This window comes from Mesoplodon bidens, assembly GCF_964165515.1.
Source record: "Mesoplodon bidens genome assembly, chromosome: 4".
Lineage (NCBI taxonomy): Eukaryota > Metazoa > Chordata > Mammalia > Artiodactyla > Ziphiidae > Mesoplodon > Mesoplodon bidens.
Window position 1 is genome coordinate 91,924,176 of NC_138160.1, and position 17,015 is coordinate 91,941,190.

Genomic DNA, 17,015 nt, shown 5'->3' on the forward strand with positions numbered 1-17,015 from the left:
CATGGATTATTAAAGGAGTTAAATACTTTCCACGTATAAAAACAAAATCTTATTACTGAATATTTTTATGAATAACCTTCACCAAGGTAAGAGGTATACTGAAGATTTAATAGAGTATCATTAAAAGTTTCAATTGGTTCTAAGATTCTAATTAACTTTCATTTACTTTTTAAAAAGGAAATATTATTCTGTGCTAATATTTTTTCCTAAGTTAAAATGAATCAAAATGAAACATACAAGGTTATTTTACAACCATGACACGTATTTCATTCACTACCGTCATTGTAGAACCAGCTTAAGAAAATAATTCTCAACAAAATGATAGGAAAAACGTCATATTTACTTTTTCCATTCATAGACAACAGTGAATGGAAAAATACTTGGCTCCCACCTGTCTTCACATCATACTATAACACTGGGATAAATTACTACAAATTCAGACAAATTTAACAACACTACAACCTTTTAGCAAACTTAACTATAAAACATATTGAAAATATGTTTTTCATTTATTACAAAAAGTTACCATAGGAACTTGGCAGTAAGCAAAGAGATGGGCGATGATTGTAGAGTGAAGAGGTGAAGAAAAAGAACCAAAGCAATTACCTTCAAGTATCTGAAGGGCTTGCATGTGGGAAATGGAATAGACTTTTTGTGATTGCTTCTGGGAGGCAAAACTCAAGCAAAAGTTTGGAAAATGTGGAAGACAGATTTCATTATAATATAAGGAAGAATCTTTCACAGTGTTCGAAAGTGGAATGACCTGCTTTGGGAAATAGGGACTTCCATATCTCTGCTGGCTGTGCGCTATTTGCAAATGGTCTGGAAGAGATTTGTGCACTGGATGAGAACTACGTGACTGACAAGATTTTTACTATTCTGTGATATTTTTGGTTCTGCCATTCATTGTCTATTTCTTATACAAGACACACTAAATCAGTGTCTGCTGGTGTCTCACCAAATAGACCATTTTCAAGTTTTATTTTCACAGCACAGATTTCAGATAGTTAAGTCTTGTTAAAAACTATTGTTTTATCACTATGAAAACCAAAGTAGGAACATAGAAGATAGCACTTCAAATATAGTGTACAACACAAAGCTGGGTTTCCCTCTTTGTAATGATATATATATATATATATATATATATATATATCTCATCTGCTGTAAGGACTAACTGGCTGGATGCATAAAGGTCTGTAACAAGTAGGAAAAGCCTTTTCCTCTGATGAGGACAACATTTTACCACCTTGTTTACAGCGAAATTTATAGGCTATGTTTTCTCAAAATATAGTGTCAGAAGTGGTTTAATAATACAGATTCCTAGACTCCACTTTTAGGATTTTTCGATCCAAAGTTCTTGAACAAGTCCCAGGAATTTATGTTGGAAATAAAGACCCACGTAATACAAAGTCTAAAATGCTTTTATAAGAATCGCTGTAGGACAAAGACTGTCAGAGAGAATTTCTCAGTCATCTTTTTTCAGATTCTTCAACATGCAAATGGACAGCGTTTTTTTAAATTTCACTCAAAAGGTCAAATAACCTAGTTAGCACAGCACAATGAGGTAGTTATTAGTGCAGACTCTGAAGTCAAACTGCCTATGTTAAGACTCACGTACCATTTACTAACTCAATTTCCTTGGACAAATAAATGCTTAGTGCCTCAGTTTTCTCATCTATCAAATGGGGATAATATGAATAACTACAATGTAGTCTTGTTGTAACGATTAATAAGTTAGGTGATGCATGTTACATGCCTAGAATAGTGTCTGACACATAGTAAGTGTTAATATTAATTATTATTATCCTGTTACCCATCAGGACAAAATGTGTCTCAAAATCATAATTTCAACAGGGATCAGGCAAAAATTCTGTGTGTTTAATTAATTTTTATCACCTTCCCTCATAGTTTTCCAGTTCAAAATTGTCTTTTCTAGGTATATGCTGCAAAGCCCTTTTTCCGATAACAATTTACTTAGGCACCTGAGTATATTCAAACCTGCCTACAGCTCAGCACCACTGAGAGGTGTATTAGTCGGCTCAGGCTGCCATAACAAAGTACCATAGACTGGAGTTCTTAAACAACAGAAATTTATTTTCTCACTGTTTTGGAGGCTGGGATGTCTAAGATTAAGGTGCCGTCTGACTGTGTATGTGGTGAGGGCTCTCTTCCTGGCTTTGGGATGGCTGCCTTCTCACTGTGCCCTACACAGTGGAGAGTTAGCTCTCTGATGTCTTTCTTACAAGGACACTAATTCCATCATATTAGGGCCCCACCGTCGTGACCTCATTTAATTACCTCCTTGTAGGTTCTGCCTCCAAATACAGTTACATTTGGGGGTTATGCTTTCAAACATATGAATTTTGAGGCTTGAGGGGTAGAGTTCAGTCCATAGCAGTAAGGTGCATAGGATGGTCCTCCACGAAGGCAATGCTACAGGTCAGACACTTTGAGTTTCAACCAGATCTTAAATGCATAGTTGGTATTGATAAGCATATATAGAAATTCCTATTCAACCCAAAACACCAAAACTCAACACTTCCGTCAGTGGCCAGAGCCCTCACTCTAGAATTAATAGATATCTGACTCTCTGAAAAGTGTGTCTGACAAAAAACCTTAAAATGAAAAAGGTACATGCTAAGTAGCCATCTATTCATCTAAATGCTTCAGGTTCTGCTCCTACATCAAATAAGATCACCAGGAAATTATCTTCATGGAAGTTATTATTTCAGTTTCCTATAACACTGCCTTCACAAAACTATGATATAAGAGTTTCTTTATATTAAGGGCTTTATATAAAAATGGTCTATAAGAACACTGCTTAATTCATTCATGTAAAGGCTATTGTTACCATTCTTAAGTGTTTTTCAGTTTTTCATTTATATCTTTATATGTAAATAAAATAGGATTCCCCAGGATACAAAGTGTACATAGGTATAAGTGTTAGAAAAAAACCCTTCCTCACTGAGGTCTCTCTCATTATAACAATATTAATTACATTAGCAACCATAACATCTATTAATATTTTTTGGACCTTTACTATTCATGAGGCACTATGTCAAGTGTGTATGTTTCCATAGTTTTTCTCACAAAAAGTCCCATGATATGAATAGTATTTTTATCTTAATTATCAGGTAAAGAAATCAAGTCAGCAAGATTAAATAATTTGACCTAGGATTTTGAGATACAAAATACAAATCTGTGTGACTCCAGAATTGGTTCTTTCAGTCTAAATGAAAAATTTACTTACTTGAAGGGTAAAATTATGAGGAAAAAAATTATTTTCAATTAAATAAAGAAGCACTCCAGTTTCTTTGTGTCACTTTCCAAAAAGATGGACCTATCCTCTCCAGTAATCACGTTGACAAGGCCTGCACAGATGACACTACTTTTGAAGCCATCTATTTTCAGTGGTCTGATAGAAGTGGTGATCATTATCAATGATCAGGCATACAGGACAACCCAGACAAAGTCATTTTCCGTGTGTGGGAAAATCAACCAGGGATGCTACAAAGAATCAAGTTAGGGCTTCCCTGGTGGTGCAGTGGTTGAGAGTCCGCCTGCCGACGCAGGGGACACGGGTTCGTGCCCCAGTCCGGGAAGATCCCACATGCCATGGAGCGGCTGGGCCCATGAGCCATGGCCGCTGAGCCTGCACGTCCGGAGCCTGTGCTCCGCAACAGGAGAGGCCACAACATTGAGAGGCCCACATACCGCAAAAAAAAAAAAAAAAAAAAAAAAGAATCAAGTTATAATAAATCACATCAACAAAAATTTTAAGCCCTATCATTTGGTGAAATATTTGACTATGCATGTGTATAGTCATGTAAAGTAATGGCTTTTCATGGTAGTGACTGATACAGGAAGGCCAAAAATCCTGTATGAACATGAAGAAGAGACCAAAAGCTTATGTCCAGTAGAGGTACCTTCTCTGATTCTGACAGAGATGAAGAAAACTGCAGAATTTTCTCACACTCTTGAGACATCTTTAGCAAAACAATCATCGGATAATCAACTTACTTTAAACATTCCCCACAAGAATTCACAATGATGCTTTAAGTATTGAGAGTTTCAAAAGACTCAGAATTATTAATGAGGCAAATGCCACTAGCATTATTTACGGCTTGTACAAGAAGCTAACGTCGAAGAAAATGTATTGACTTTTGACTGCAGAGGAAACAACTTTGATATGTCTCTCCTCTTTACTGCAGATCAAATCTTTAAAGGTATTCCACAGCTAGAAACATCAATTTTCCCACTTGGGTTGAGAAAACATTGATAAAATACTGTTTAACTATTTCATTGCTAAGTTCAAGTATAAGCATAGAAAAACATCAAGGAAAGCATCCATGGGATAGGGAGGGTGGGAGGGAGACGCAAGAGGGAGGGGATATGGGGATATATGTATATGTATAGCTGATTCACTTTGTTATACAGCAGAAACTAACAGAACATTGTAAAGCAATTATACTCCAGTAAAGATGTTAAAAAATAAAGTCTTTAGGAGAAGATAAGAAACTTCAAAGAAAGATCAACAATGAGCAAATAAATGCACTGAAATCATCAACTGGCTGGAAAAAAAAATCAGACTGTTGAGAAGGAATAAATATTCGAGTGTCCACAGAAACATGAAACCCTATCATTGTGAGGTTTTACCAGAGCTCAGGGGTCATGGCCAGAGGGAGGCCAAGAGGCTTCTAGGAGGAAAGATCCTCCACATGGAAGATAATCTTCTGGACCCATCACTGAAGAAAGCAGTCTTCTTTCTGTCTTCTTTCAGAAAGAACTAATTCTACACACCTAGGCCAAAAAACTGAAGGCCCCCAATTTTTATATGAATCTGTTTAGTGGCAGATTAAAAATCATATGTTGAGCTGCTATACAGGAAGACTTCTGACCATTCTGAATACTTTAAAAAGTGTGAAAAGCAAGAGAAGCAAATACCTCTTCACTTTATCAATACTATAAACATGGGAGAAATACAATTTATCTGCTAATGACTAAAAATCTGTTTAAAATTGGCACTAATAAAAAATAAACATAATCTTCTTGAAAAGTGGGCAAAGGTCAAGCAAATTGCACTTCGAAATGATAAGTTCCAATCTATGTTTAAACCAAAACTATATTGCAAGTAATTTTAAAATAGCAAGCAAGTTTTTGAGAATGAAATTAATATCTGCTACTAAAGTCTTACTATTTAAAATTATATTCAAGCATAATTTATCCCAAATCAGTGAATTACAGTTCTAAGGAAAGGCAGTATCTTGCCTCCTTCCACACTTTCAAATAATCTTGCTATCATGTTTGAAATTCAGTGATTTAACTACATAATAACTCCACTATCATTATCGCCCACCTACTGTGTGCTAAATAATATGGTAGATACTGGGTTAATACAAATATAATTCAGACATGATTCTCCAATCTCAATTATCTCATAACTTAATGGAAGTGAGAGTCATATACATGAGACTATAATAACATAATAGACTACATGATATTCATAAAGAAGAGTTCTAGTTAACCTTAAAGGACACGTTTGAATTAATATTGTCCCTATAGTGCCCTTTTCAAAACAAAAGTATTTTATTCTAATAGTTCCCCCATAAACAATAGTAGGGAAATGACCTTTAGTCTTGAGACACAATGTACTATAATATCTGAGTGATTAAAAGAGAAATGCTCTTGGGTTGTGGGGAGAACAAGAGAAACAGTAGATGAAAATGGAGACGGTAGATGAAAATGGAGACAATGGATGAGAAGGCCTTATGGGGAAAAGAATAAAACAAACTTTATATACATTCCGTAAGTTTTCCTAAGGTCATCTCTTGTTTCCAAAGAATATAATTTGATTCACACATCAACCAACTCTAGTTTACGTTTCAGTTGTTTTTAAATTATTGATCAAAAATTTCCATGTTATAAAATAGACTTCCCACATTTGTAGGAAGTCCTAGTGAATTTAAAATTACCTCCCACTTCAAAATGTTAACTTTTTGTAAAATGCTTATTATTATATACAGACAGGGACATATTAAAAATATTTTTCATCAAGTTGAAAAATAATTTACTTACAATTATCGGACATTTTTGAAGAGAAATATTCCAAAAGACCTAAAATACTTGTTTCCCTCAATTCTGGCATTTCTTCTGATTTGTCTGTGGGTAAAATATCTTTTTGTGAACTTTTAGTCGCAGAAACCAATTAAAGCAGTTTTTCACAAATCAGAATTGGCCGCATTCAAGCAGATTTCTGCAAGAATTGTTATGTATATGTAGACTACATTCCAGGCCCAGGAAAAATCATCAACCTGGCAGCTTTCTTCCTAAAATGAGAAAATAGCTATTAGACAATCAAAGTACGCTCTGCCATAATGAAGAACTATATACTGTACTTATAAGAAATGTCTTCAAATTTTATAGAGTTGTTAAAGATCATAATCAACTAATATTTTTTAAATGCACTCATTAAAAACAAGCTTTCCATGGGTAGATTGCATAAAACCAAGTTCAAGGAATAAAAAATAAAAATAGCTAAAAAGTACATAGAGAACATGAACTTTTCAATTTCCTTAGTAGTCAATGGAACATAAATTAACCCAATGAGATACTATTTTCCATATTATATTGTAAAAGAATCTTTTTTTATATAGCTCAATTCTTGTGTATTCACTCTTATACATTTTTTCATAGGAAAGCAAGAAAGTTATGTCTTCTGGAGAGGAATCTGGACAGCTATCCTGAGAACATTAAAGGAAAGTTCATAGTCTATCACTCAGTAATTTAATTTTATAAATCTATTCTAAAGAAACAGTCATAAATGCAGATAAGGATTTTTGGATGAGAATACCAGTTCAACATTATTTTTAATTAACTGTGAATTAGAAATAAACTCAGAGCTCAACAACAGAGAAATGTTTATCTCAACCTCACTAAAATGTAAATCTTAATAATATGTAATGACAACAAAAAATTTTTTAGATAGGGAACTAAACCATATATGACTATATGATCTGAAGTTTGTTAATAAAATTAAAAATCCCTCTTGTGTGAGTGCATGTCTGCATGTGAGTATAACCTATTTCTGGATCTCTGTCTACATCTATATCTATTTATACTGGGATATATGGTAAATATGCATTTACCTTTACATTTAATTAAAATTATTATTACAAAGTCATGCTCATTATAAATCCTAAATGATATACAGTTAAAATAGTGACAAAAGTAAAACCTGTTTCAATTTAGGTCTTTTTGCATACCTAAATTAACAATATACTGTTACCTGATTCTGAACAGACATAATGCTTAAAAGAAAATCTCTCATTAGGTCCATGAAAGCTTTCAAACAGGCTATGTGTAATTTGGCAGCCTCCCCAAGGACCAAGAAAGCCAGTGCTGAATCCAACCTGGAAATGACTATGCTGGATTTCTAGATACATTTATTTTCAACAAAGACTAGTATTGTTTGCCACTAGTTATGATAAAAGTTTATAGGAAAGGGCCACATCGGGCAAGATGTTGAGTTCACAGTAGTGTTCTGACAAAACTGAGAGTGATAAATATTACAAATGATCACATTTCTTCACAGATCCTGTATAACAAGCAATCAAGGCCTCTGGTTCTAGAGTGTCCCCCAAATCTCACAATAGGTTTTGATTTTTAACCTTTTACAACAGATTCCAAGGGGTGAATTTCAAGAGAGTGTTTTCTTCTCAAAAGAGAGAATAAAAAAATGGTCTTCCTAAATACTCTAAAAGTTCAGTGTTATTTGATTTTTACAAAAAGTGCAATTTCTCAGAATAAAATTTATGTTTCATATTAAATGGAAAATTGTCAAGATTCAAAATATTATATAACTGGGAAATCATATAAGAATTTATTAGCCATAAGCGTACATATATTCTAACAGTTTCAGGAAATTATATTTATATAATTTATAATTTATATAATTTATATTATATTTAATGCTATTGCTACCCAATTGAAAGAGACATAGTTTGAAAGAGAGCTAATAATAATGCAAATATAAAATTGCCTCTGCCTAGAGCTACATATTGCCTTGATTTATAAGCCATTAATCAGTTAAAAAGTTAATATATTCTACAATTATATTTGAATTTTACAACTGTGATATTTCAGGTGAGTCAAGTTCGTGATCATTTTCAAAAGGAAACACCTCTAACCACGGAAATAAAGACAATTCTTTATATTTGAATGGAGCTTTACAGATCTCAATGTGCTTTCACACAAATACCTCCTTTGATCTGAACCACAGTTTTTGACAGATTCAAGAACTTTTTAAAATCTTTTTTTTTAAATATTAGAAAATTGAGACTTAAATAGATCTGGGAGATTTGTCCAAGTTCATGTTTTAAGCTAGGTTAACTAATAACTGAAGTCTTCTCCCACCTATGGGTATTTCCTGTTTTTCAATTTTGCTTTTATAAGCCATTATCTTAGTACATTAATATTTAACCTTAGTATTACAATGTTGCCTATTGCCCACCTAATATCATTTGTCTCCTTCCTTTGAAACTAAACCTCAATTTTGTTCAAAATGGCAGAGTGCTCAGTTAATGCTGCTTCCTCAAGATGGAAACATTCTACATCTGGACTGGGATAGTGATTACACAGGTGTATGCATTTGTCAAAGATCATAGATCTGTATACGTAAAATGTTTGAATTTTATTATATGTAAATTACACCACAAGAAACTTAATTTTAAGAAATGACTCCCCGGACTCCTTTGGAATAGCCTTACATTTAGATTTGGTCAATGAGATATAAATGAAAATATATTATGAAAGCCTTCCATATAAGCTATTATTTTTAAATTTAAATAACAGGTGCTTTTCTGTCCTTTGCTCATCCTTTTCCTCCTGCTTGGAATTCATACATGATACCAGAAGGTAGAGCAGCCAACCTGCAACAATGAGGATAAAAGTCACTTACTAAGAATGGAATAAAAGGAAGCTAGAAGAAGCCTGGATCTTGAGGATTCCCTTAAGCACCTGCATCAGTAATGCACTGCTTGTTATGTGCAATAAATAAAGCCCTATTTGGTATGCAATTGCAGTCAGATTACTATTACATTCAGAAGAACTAAAGCCTAGCTGATACATTTAAACATATTTACAAGCATGAAATTTAGAGTTGAAAAATCAGAGATGGAATCTTAGCTCTGTCACTAACTAGATATATGGCAAAGGGCAATGTTCATACCTTAGCTGAATCTTAATCTACTCATCTATAAAGTAAATATAGCAAAACCTACTTTTCAGAGACTATGAGATTTAAATGAAATACTCTATATAAAATGACTGGGTTCAAAGGCTGAACTGAACTGAATTACAAAAATACTATTATTTCAAAGTCAACGGATATGAGTTCAGTAACTTTTTATTTTTTTAATCTGTGATGACTGAAGGAAAAGGTCTAGATGCTTTCCAAGATGAACAAAGGTGAGTCCTTCCCCAGAACTTTCATCACAGAGGTTTCATGATAAGGTAATGGAGAGGACAGTCTCAGAGTTCACAAAACTTCTTTACCATGAATATACCTCATAGTCATAAGGTTTTGTTTCTTCTGTTCCCCTTTAAGTCTGGAAAACTGTAGCTAAGCTAGGGCACTTTCACTGAAATACAGATTGAAGAATTTCCATCAGTGTCAGCCACCTATGGTAGAAAAATGCTTCACCAGAAACACTGTTTCAACCAATGCTGCTGATTGCAAAATTTTCTAAAAGGGAAAATGTCTTTGACAAAAATAGAATAAAAGCACCAATACTTATATATTAAAGTTTGTTAAAAATCAAAACTGAAAATCAATGCATGTAAAAAGAAGTTTTCAAAATGAATTAGGTTAGTAATTTAAATACAGTGTTAGCTTCTTTGTGAACTCATTGCAGTACACCAAGTCTCAATTACCAGTACATTGACTTACTTTTACAATGCCATGAAACTAAACATGTACATATAAAGTAATTTATATATATTACAGATGTCCCCCTAATTATGTAAATAAACTGAGGCAGAGGTTTACTGGCTTGTCTAAAATAACATAGTTACTTGATTTATTTTACTTTGTAGCTTTGCTTTTTAAATTTTTTTCCTCTTTAAAATTTTTATTGGAGTATAGTTGACTTACAATGTTGTGTTAGCTTTTATTTATTTATTTTTATTAATTTTTATTGGACTATGGCTGCTTTACAATGTTGTGTTAGCCTCCACTGCACAACAAAGTGAATCGGCCATACACATACAGATATCCCCTCCCTTTTAGACTTCCCTCCCATTTAGGTTACCACAGTGCATTGGGTAGAGTTCCCTGTACTATACAGTATGTTCCCATCAGTTGTCTATTTTACACATAGTATCAATAATGTATAATGTGCAAATCCCAGTCTCCTAATTCCTCCCACCCCACCCTTTTCCCCCTTGGTATCCATACATTTGTTCTCTACATCTGTATCTCTATTTATGCTTTGCAAATAAGATTATCTATACCATTTTTCTTGATTCCACATATATGCACTATTATACGATATTTGCTTTTCTCTTTCTGACTTACTTCACTCTGTATGACACTCTCTAGGTCCATCCATGTCTCTACAAATGACCCAATTTCATTCCTTTTTATGGCTGAGTAATATTCCATTGTATATATGTACCACAACTTCTTTATCTATTCCTCTGTCAATGGACATTTAGGTTGCTTCCATGTCCTGGCTACTGTAAACAGTGCTGCTATGAACATTGAGGTGCATGTGTTTTTTGAATTATGGTCTTCTCTGGGTATATGCCCAGGAGTGGGACTGTTGGATCATATGGTAGTTCTACTTGTAGTTTTCTTAGGAACCTCCACACTGTTTTCCATAGTGGCTGTATCAATTTACATTCCTACAAACAATATATCACTTGCATTCCTATACACTAACAACAAAAGGGCAGAAAGAGAAATTAAGGAAACAATCCTACTTACCATTGCAACAAAAAGAATAAAATACCTAGGAATAAACCTACCTAAGGAGACAAAAGACCTGTACTCAGAAAACTATAAGACACTGATGAAAGAAATCAAAGATGACAAAAAATGGATGGAGTGATATACCACGTTCTTGGACTGGAAGAATCAATATTGTGAAAATGACTATACTACCCAAAGCAATCTACAGATTCAATGCAATCCCTATCAAACTACCAATGGCATTTTTTATAGAACTAGAACAAAAAATCTTAAAATTTGGATGGAGACAGAAAAGATCCCCAACAGCCAAAGCAATCTTGAGAAAGAAAAACGGAGCTGGAGGAATCAGGCTCCCTGACTTCAGACTATACTACAAAGCTACACTAATCAAGGTAGTATGGTACTGGCACAAAAACAGAAATATAGATCAATGGAACAGGATAGAAAGCCCAGAGATAAAACCTATGCTCCTATGGTCAACTAATCTATGACAAAGGAGGCAAAAATATGTAATGGAGAAAAGACAGCCTCTTCAATAAATGGTCTGGGAAAACTGGACAGCTTCATGTAAAAGAATGAAATTAGAACACTCCCTAACACCACACACAAGAAATATAAACTCAAAATGGATTAAAGACCTAAGTGTAAGACCAGACACTATGAAACTTAGAGGAAAACATAGGCAGAACGCTCTGACATAAAGCACAGCACCATCTTTTTTGAGCCACCTCCTAGAGTAATGAAAATAAAAACAAAAATAAACAAATGGGACCTAATGAAACTTAAAAGCTTTTGCACAGCAAAGGAAACCATAAACAAGATGAAAAGACAACCCTCAGAATGGGAGAAAATATTGCAAATGAAGCAACTGACAAAGGATTAACCTCCAAAATATACAAGGAGCTCATATAGCTCAACATCAAAAAAAACCAAACAACCCAATCCAAAAATGGGCAGAAGACCTAAATAGACATTTCTCCAAAGAAGACATACAGATTGCCGACAAACACATGAAAAGATGCACAACATCACTAATCATTAGAGAAATGCAAATCAAAACTACAATGAGGCATCACCTCACACCAGTCAGAATGGCCATCATCAAAATATCTACAAACAATAAATGCTGGAGAGGGTGTGGAGAAAAGGGAACAATATTGTGTTAGCTTTTAAAATTAATGTGAATCACTGCACACAGCTAAACAGTACCAGACCTGGACTGGACTTCAGCTATCCTGACTGTGGTCCAGTGTTCCTTCTCTACTTATATAAATGAACTAACATATAATAACCAGGGGCTTCATAAAAAGATATCTGTCTGCACACCACCTTATAAAAAGGTTAGAAACATCAGCATTCAGAACAGTTTTCCTAGATTCTCCTTACTCCTCTATATCTGTTTCCTCTATGACCAAATTATTATTTTAAAAGATAGAATTAAAATGTCTCCAAGTTGCAACTCTTTCATAGGGTTACTTGAAACTTTCAATAGATATTTTGGAAAACACTGACAATGTCAAAAATCCACACAATCCTGGAGACTAAGAATGAAACAGATGTCACTATCTTACAGGGAATTTCCTGTAAGATATAAGCCATAGAATTGATAGAGCTGGATTAAGAATAGCAAGAAGGAGTAGCCACATGCCACTTCAAGAAACACAGCAGCCTTGTTTCCCAAAAGGTTAAAAGAAAAAAAGTAAAGAAAAAATTATCTCTACTGTCTACCATGTTTTTCATAGAAATAAGTAAAGCCAATCCTTAACTTTGAGGTACTGAATTTTTAAGGAGCCAGAGTATTACCTCTGTGCTTTTTATCCTCATCTCTCCATACTTATTCAGAGATAGCAACTTCCAGATGACCAAAGGATAGAAAACAGTGCTTGTGGGGATATGTGTGTAGGAAAAGGGCCCATGGGGTGGAGAGGAGGAGTGCTGTAATGGGAATGCTGGAGTGCATTTTCTCCTCACAAGTTAAATAGAAAAGAATAGGGAGAATGCAGGAAGTTCCCTATGATACTGCATGTGGAGTGTTGTAGCTTTTAACCTCTGTAATGTATGCTATGAGCACAAACCTCTTATTTTAAAAATGACAAGTTTATATAAATTTTCCCTAGTTCTGAGATAAGTAAAATAGAAAATGGAGGAGGGGGCCCTACATGAGACCAATTAAAAATATATTATAGCAAGGGCTAAAGAGAATATCAGTCTGAATACTAAGAGAAGATCATACCTCTGAAAGTAATTTCTTCCAGGAGCCAGAAGACATTTTTACAAGACTCTTAAGCATCTTTACTAAAGCCCAGGAAGAACAAACAACAAAGAAAAGCCTTGATACTGAGATGAAAGGTGGTATAATAAGAAAACAAGAGGGTGCAGGAAATTAAAATTACAGAAATATAATTCAAATTCATAACGAATGAAGTTGACTGCAAAAAATGACACTTGGAAGGGAAAAAACTTGAACAATTCTTCAATAATTTAGAGGAAGACAACCACCCGCAAACTGAGATCCATTACTATCTAATTCCTATTGAAACCACCAAACATAAAATAAAGAAAAATAAACCCACAGTACCACAAAAAAAAAAGAAAGAAATTTTAAGGGTTTTAAAACTATGAAGAAAATGTAATCTAAATGAAGGCAAACCTTTCCAATGCCAAGAAGCCCAAAGTTTGATTTAAAATGTAATGCAGGCATATATGGATTTTCCACCACCATGTAAGAAAAACCCTAAGCACAGAGAGGCAGGAGTTGGGAACACATGTGAACCATGAGCTATCAATGGAAATCCTCCATGAAATGTAGCCCAGTAGCCACAGCATTTGTGCACAGCTTCACACACTGGGGGCTTCTCTCTAAGTAAAGCAGAGGATTTGCCCCAGCAGCTTCCTAAGACGGTCAGTGAGACATAAGAGGAAGCATCTATCTCCTGGTTACCAAATCACAAAGGTGTTCCTAAAATATTCTGGATTGAAAATAAAACAGATAAAAAGGGGGCAGACTGGCTTTGAACATCTCATAATAACTAAAAGGTAGGAAACAGCATAGCAACATTTAGAGATTTAAAGAGGGGAATTAAAAACCTGTGAGCATAGAAGCCTATTTCCAGACAAAATGTACTTAAAGTTTTTAGGGGGAAAAATGGTGACAAATGTTATATTCAGCCAAGGGTCATATGTAATCAAGGGCCTGTCTAATGAAATAGGTCACCTATGTCCATGCTTAGAAATTTACTCAAGCCAGCCAAGAAAGGAACAGTATTTAACAGCTTAAGAATGGAAAATCCTAGTGTTAAATGGATGATAGTGAGTAGGAAAAATAGATACATTTTAATAAGTCAAAATTATTTTATAAATCTGATCCCAAAATTAAATAAATATATAAACCATTCTTTAAGGAGAAGAATGAACATTTTAAGTAATGATTTAAATATAATGTTATCAGAAACTCAAGATTACATTAACAGGCTAGGGAGGGGAGAATTAGGACAAATAAATTAGTCTCAATCTTCACGGTACATGGAAAAGAAAGCAGACAGAATTTCTTTCCTGATTTTGACCATTTAGGAAAACTAGTTTAAAGAATATGTTTCTCTTGCCATTACTTGATTTCTGATATTCAGAAGAGATGGGCTACATGAAAATCTAGTCTTTAACCTATCTGCTAAAAGGGTTCTTTCTCATACACACAGAACATTCCTGGTGCACCAGGGAAGGTAGTGGGGGAGAATGAAAGGATGGAGTGTGACAGGCCATGATGGCTGTTTCATCTTAGAAGGCCTAGGTGCTCACTGATTGCTTTCTTCCATCCAGTCGCTCAGGCACTTGGTCTGCCTGTGTGGCTAGTTGGTGGTAATTAATCCCAGTAGCAGGATCCTTCTTTCAGTCTTTGTTTTTGCTCTTGTTTTTTGTTTGTTTGTTTGTTTTTAATCATGGCAATTTAAGAGACCCTGATTGGAGTTGCAACCCCTGCGTCATGTAAAAACAGGTCTTATTAAATAATTTTAAGACGGAGAAGGGTATAATCATGTTTATGTTGTAACCCTGGCAGAAGAGTATGACAGATTACTGAAGAGAAAACATAAGGCCAAGAGACCAGTTAATAAGCTACAGAAGTCATGAGACAATAAGGTCCTGAGCCAAGGCGGGGAGTGGAGAGCAGGGGAACTGCTCTGAAATGTACTCAAGGTGCCCAAGTTGGTTAACTTAAGGAGAAGACATGTGTCAGGTACTGAGACAGAAATTCAGTAGGTAGGAGTTTACGAAAAAAATTCATTCAGATCTGCACCAGCAGGAAATGAAGTATTAGGGGAGAGTCAGAGTTTAAAAGGTGTTTTCATATTACTTACCTTATTTAAATCTCCCAAAAGCTCTTTGAGATGGCTACTACCTCTATTTAACTGCTGAGCAGACCCTGTTCATAGGGGTCATGCGACTCAATCAAAATTAGACAGGTAGCGAGAGATAAGACTAAAACTCAGGCCTTCTGATTTGAAGTTGAATGCTTTTTTCACTGCACCGTAAGGTAGCAAAGCATAAATTATATATTTACCCTTGATACAGACGAAATGTTTACATTTAGCTCAGAGGATTGAAGGGTCAATAAGAAATCTAGGAAATGAATCAGAAGACTGAGGACCTTCACTGACATCTCAGCTCATGAAGAGGAATTATTGATGAAAATTTTGGTCTGAAGGGTTTTGGTTAGACTATCACACAACATTATAATTACTGGGGTTCAGGGAGATAGATATTGTAGAGGCGGTGATGTGTCCAGAAGTAAAGGCCTTGCTACCCATACAAAGCAGTGGATTCTTTGTTCAATTTATTTCGATGCAAACACAAACATTGTATGTCTGGAAAACACTTGCAATGTCGGTATAATTTTAAATTGTCAAGCTTTTTAGGAATACATTCATGGAGCGATTAAATTGGCTATTTTGCTTTGGGAGATATAATTTTATATGTTATACTGCTCTCCTGAAGTGCCATGCTGCATTTCTCAGCAGTCACATTGGCTAATAATTCAATGATTAACACAATTCATTATTTTCATGTTCAATTAGAAAGCCTTTTGCAGTGGCTTGACCTATCTCCCCAGAGCAAATGGGGCAGTTCGTAAAAGGCCAAACCACAGGGTGGAGTATTGAGAGTATGAAGCATCATATAAAATTTAACCATATTAAATGGAACTCTGCCTTACACAAGCTGCTTACCTGCGGCACAAGGCAGCTAAACTTCCAAGATAAAGGCTGGTGCGTGACACTGGGAGTGGCTCGTGTATTCTCATTTTCTCTACTTCTTCACCCTATTTTATAATTTATTGTAATTAGTACATTTCCTTTCCTCAGTTTATTCCCTGTCTCTCATCGAGCAGAGGTTGCTCTAATTCTGTGAGTCTTTCCTGGAGTCTTTTCATGGATCCTGGGCCTATTCTTTTCCAGCCTCTGCTGAAACCACTGGCTTCTGTTTCTTTCCTTTTGTGTTGTATGATCTTTATAAAGGGGGTGATAAGAAGTCAGGCAGGGACATACATGATGAATTATCTCCTGATGGATAGCATCAGAGAGGGGCAGATGAAAACCACTCACTAGTATTGGCCCAAGCACTTTTTGCCACTATTAATGAAATTTCTTTTGATCAATCAGTTGAATGGTCTCCCTCTGCATTTTAAATCTCTGATCATTTTTCTATCATGTGGTACTTTACTAATATGCATGGAAAATGAAACTGCTTACATTATTCCTATTAATAGTCACTTGGCATTGAATTTCAGGTCCTAAACCAAAAATACCTTCCACCAACTATCACAATTTTAAGGCTATCTGGTCTAGCAAATCCTAACAAAGTCTTAATTTACTATCAGGGCCTGAAGCCTCAATTTTTCTATTTAATTCTAAATATGTTCAGTCCATTTTTAAAATTTCTCACATGTACCTAACCTTAGGAGCACACAAGACCAATATTAAAGTTTTCCCATAAATGTAAAAGTATTTCTGGTTTGATTTTGATAATTACATCACAGTTTGTTTGGTTTTGCCTG

General features: G+C 34.8%; 1 protein-coding gene across 1 annotated transcript in view; it reads right to left on the bottom strand.

Annotated features, from left to right (window-relative positions):
* TMEM232 (transmembrane protein 232) overlaps nucleotides 1–17,015 on the bottom strand; it is a gene marked incomplete at its 5' end in the record, with an annotated part of 246,626 nt that overhangs the window by 187,706 nt on the left and 41,905 nt on the right. Inside the window, 4 exon segments of the mRNA XM_081230450.1 lie at nucleotides 6,076–6,191; nucleotides 6,193–6,218; nucleotides 6,222–6,326; nucleotides 7,286–7,409. Of these exon segments, the coding sequence (XP_081086576.1) occupies nucleotides 6,076–6,191; nucleotides 6,193–6,218; nucleotides 6,222–6,326; nucleotides 7,286–7,409 (371 nt within the window).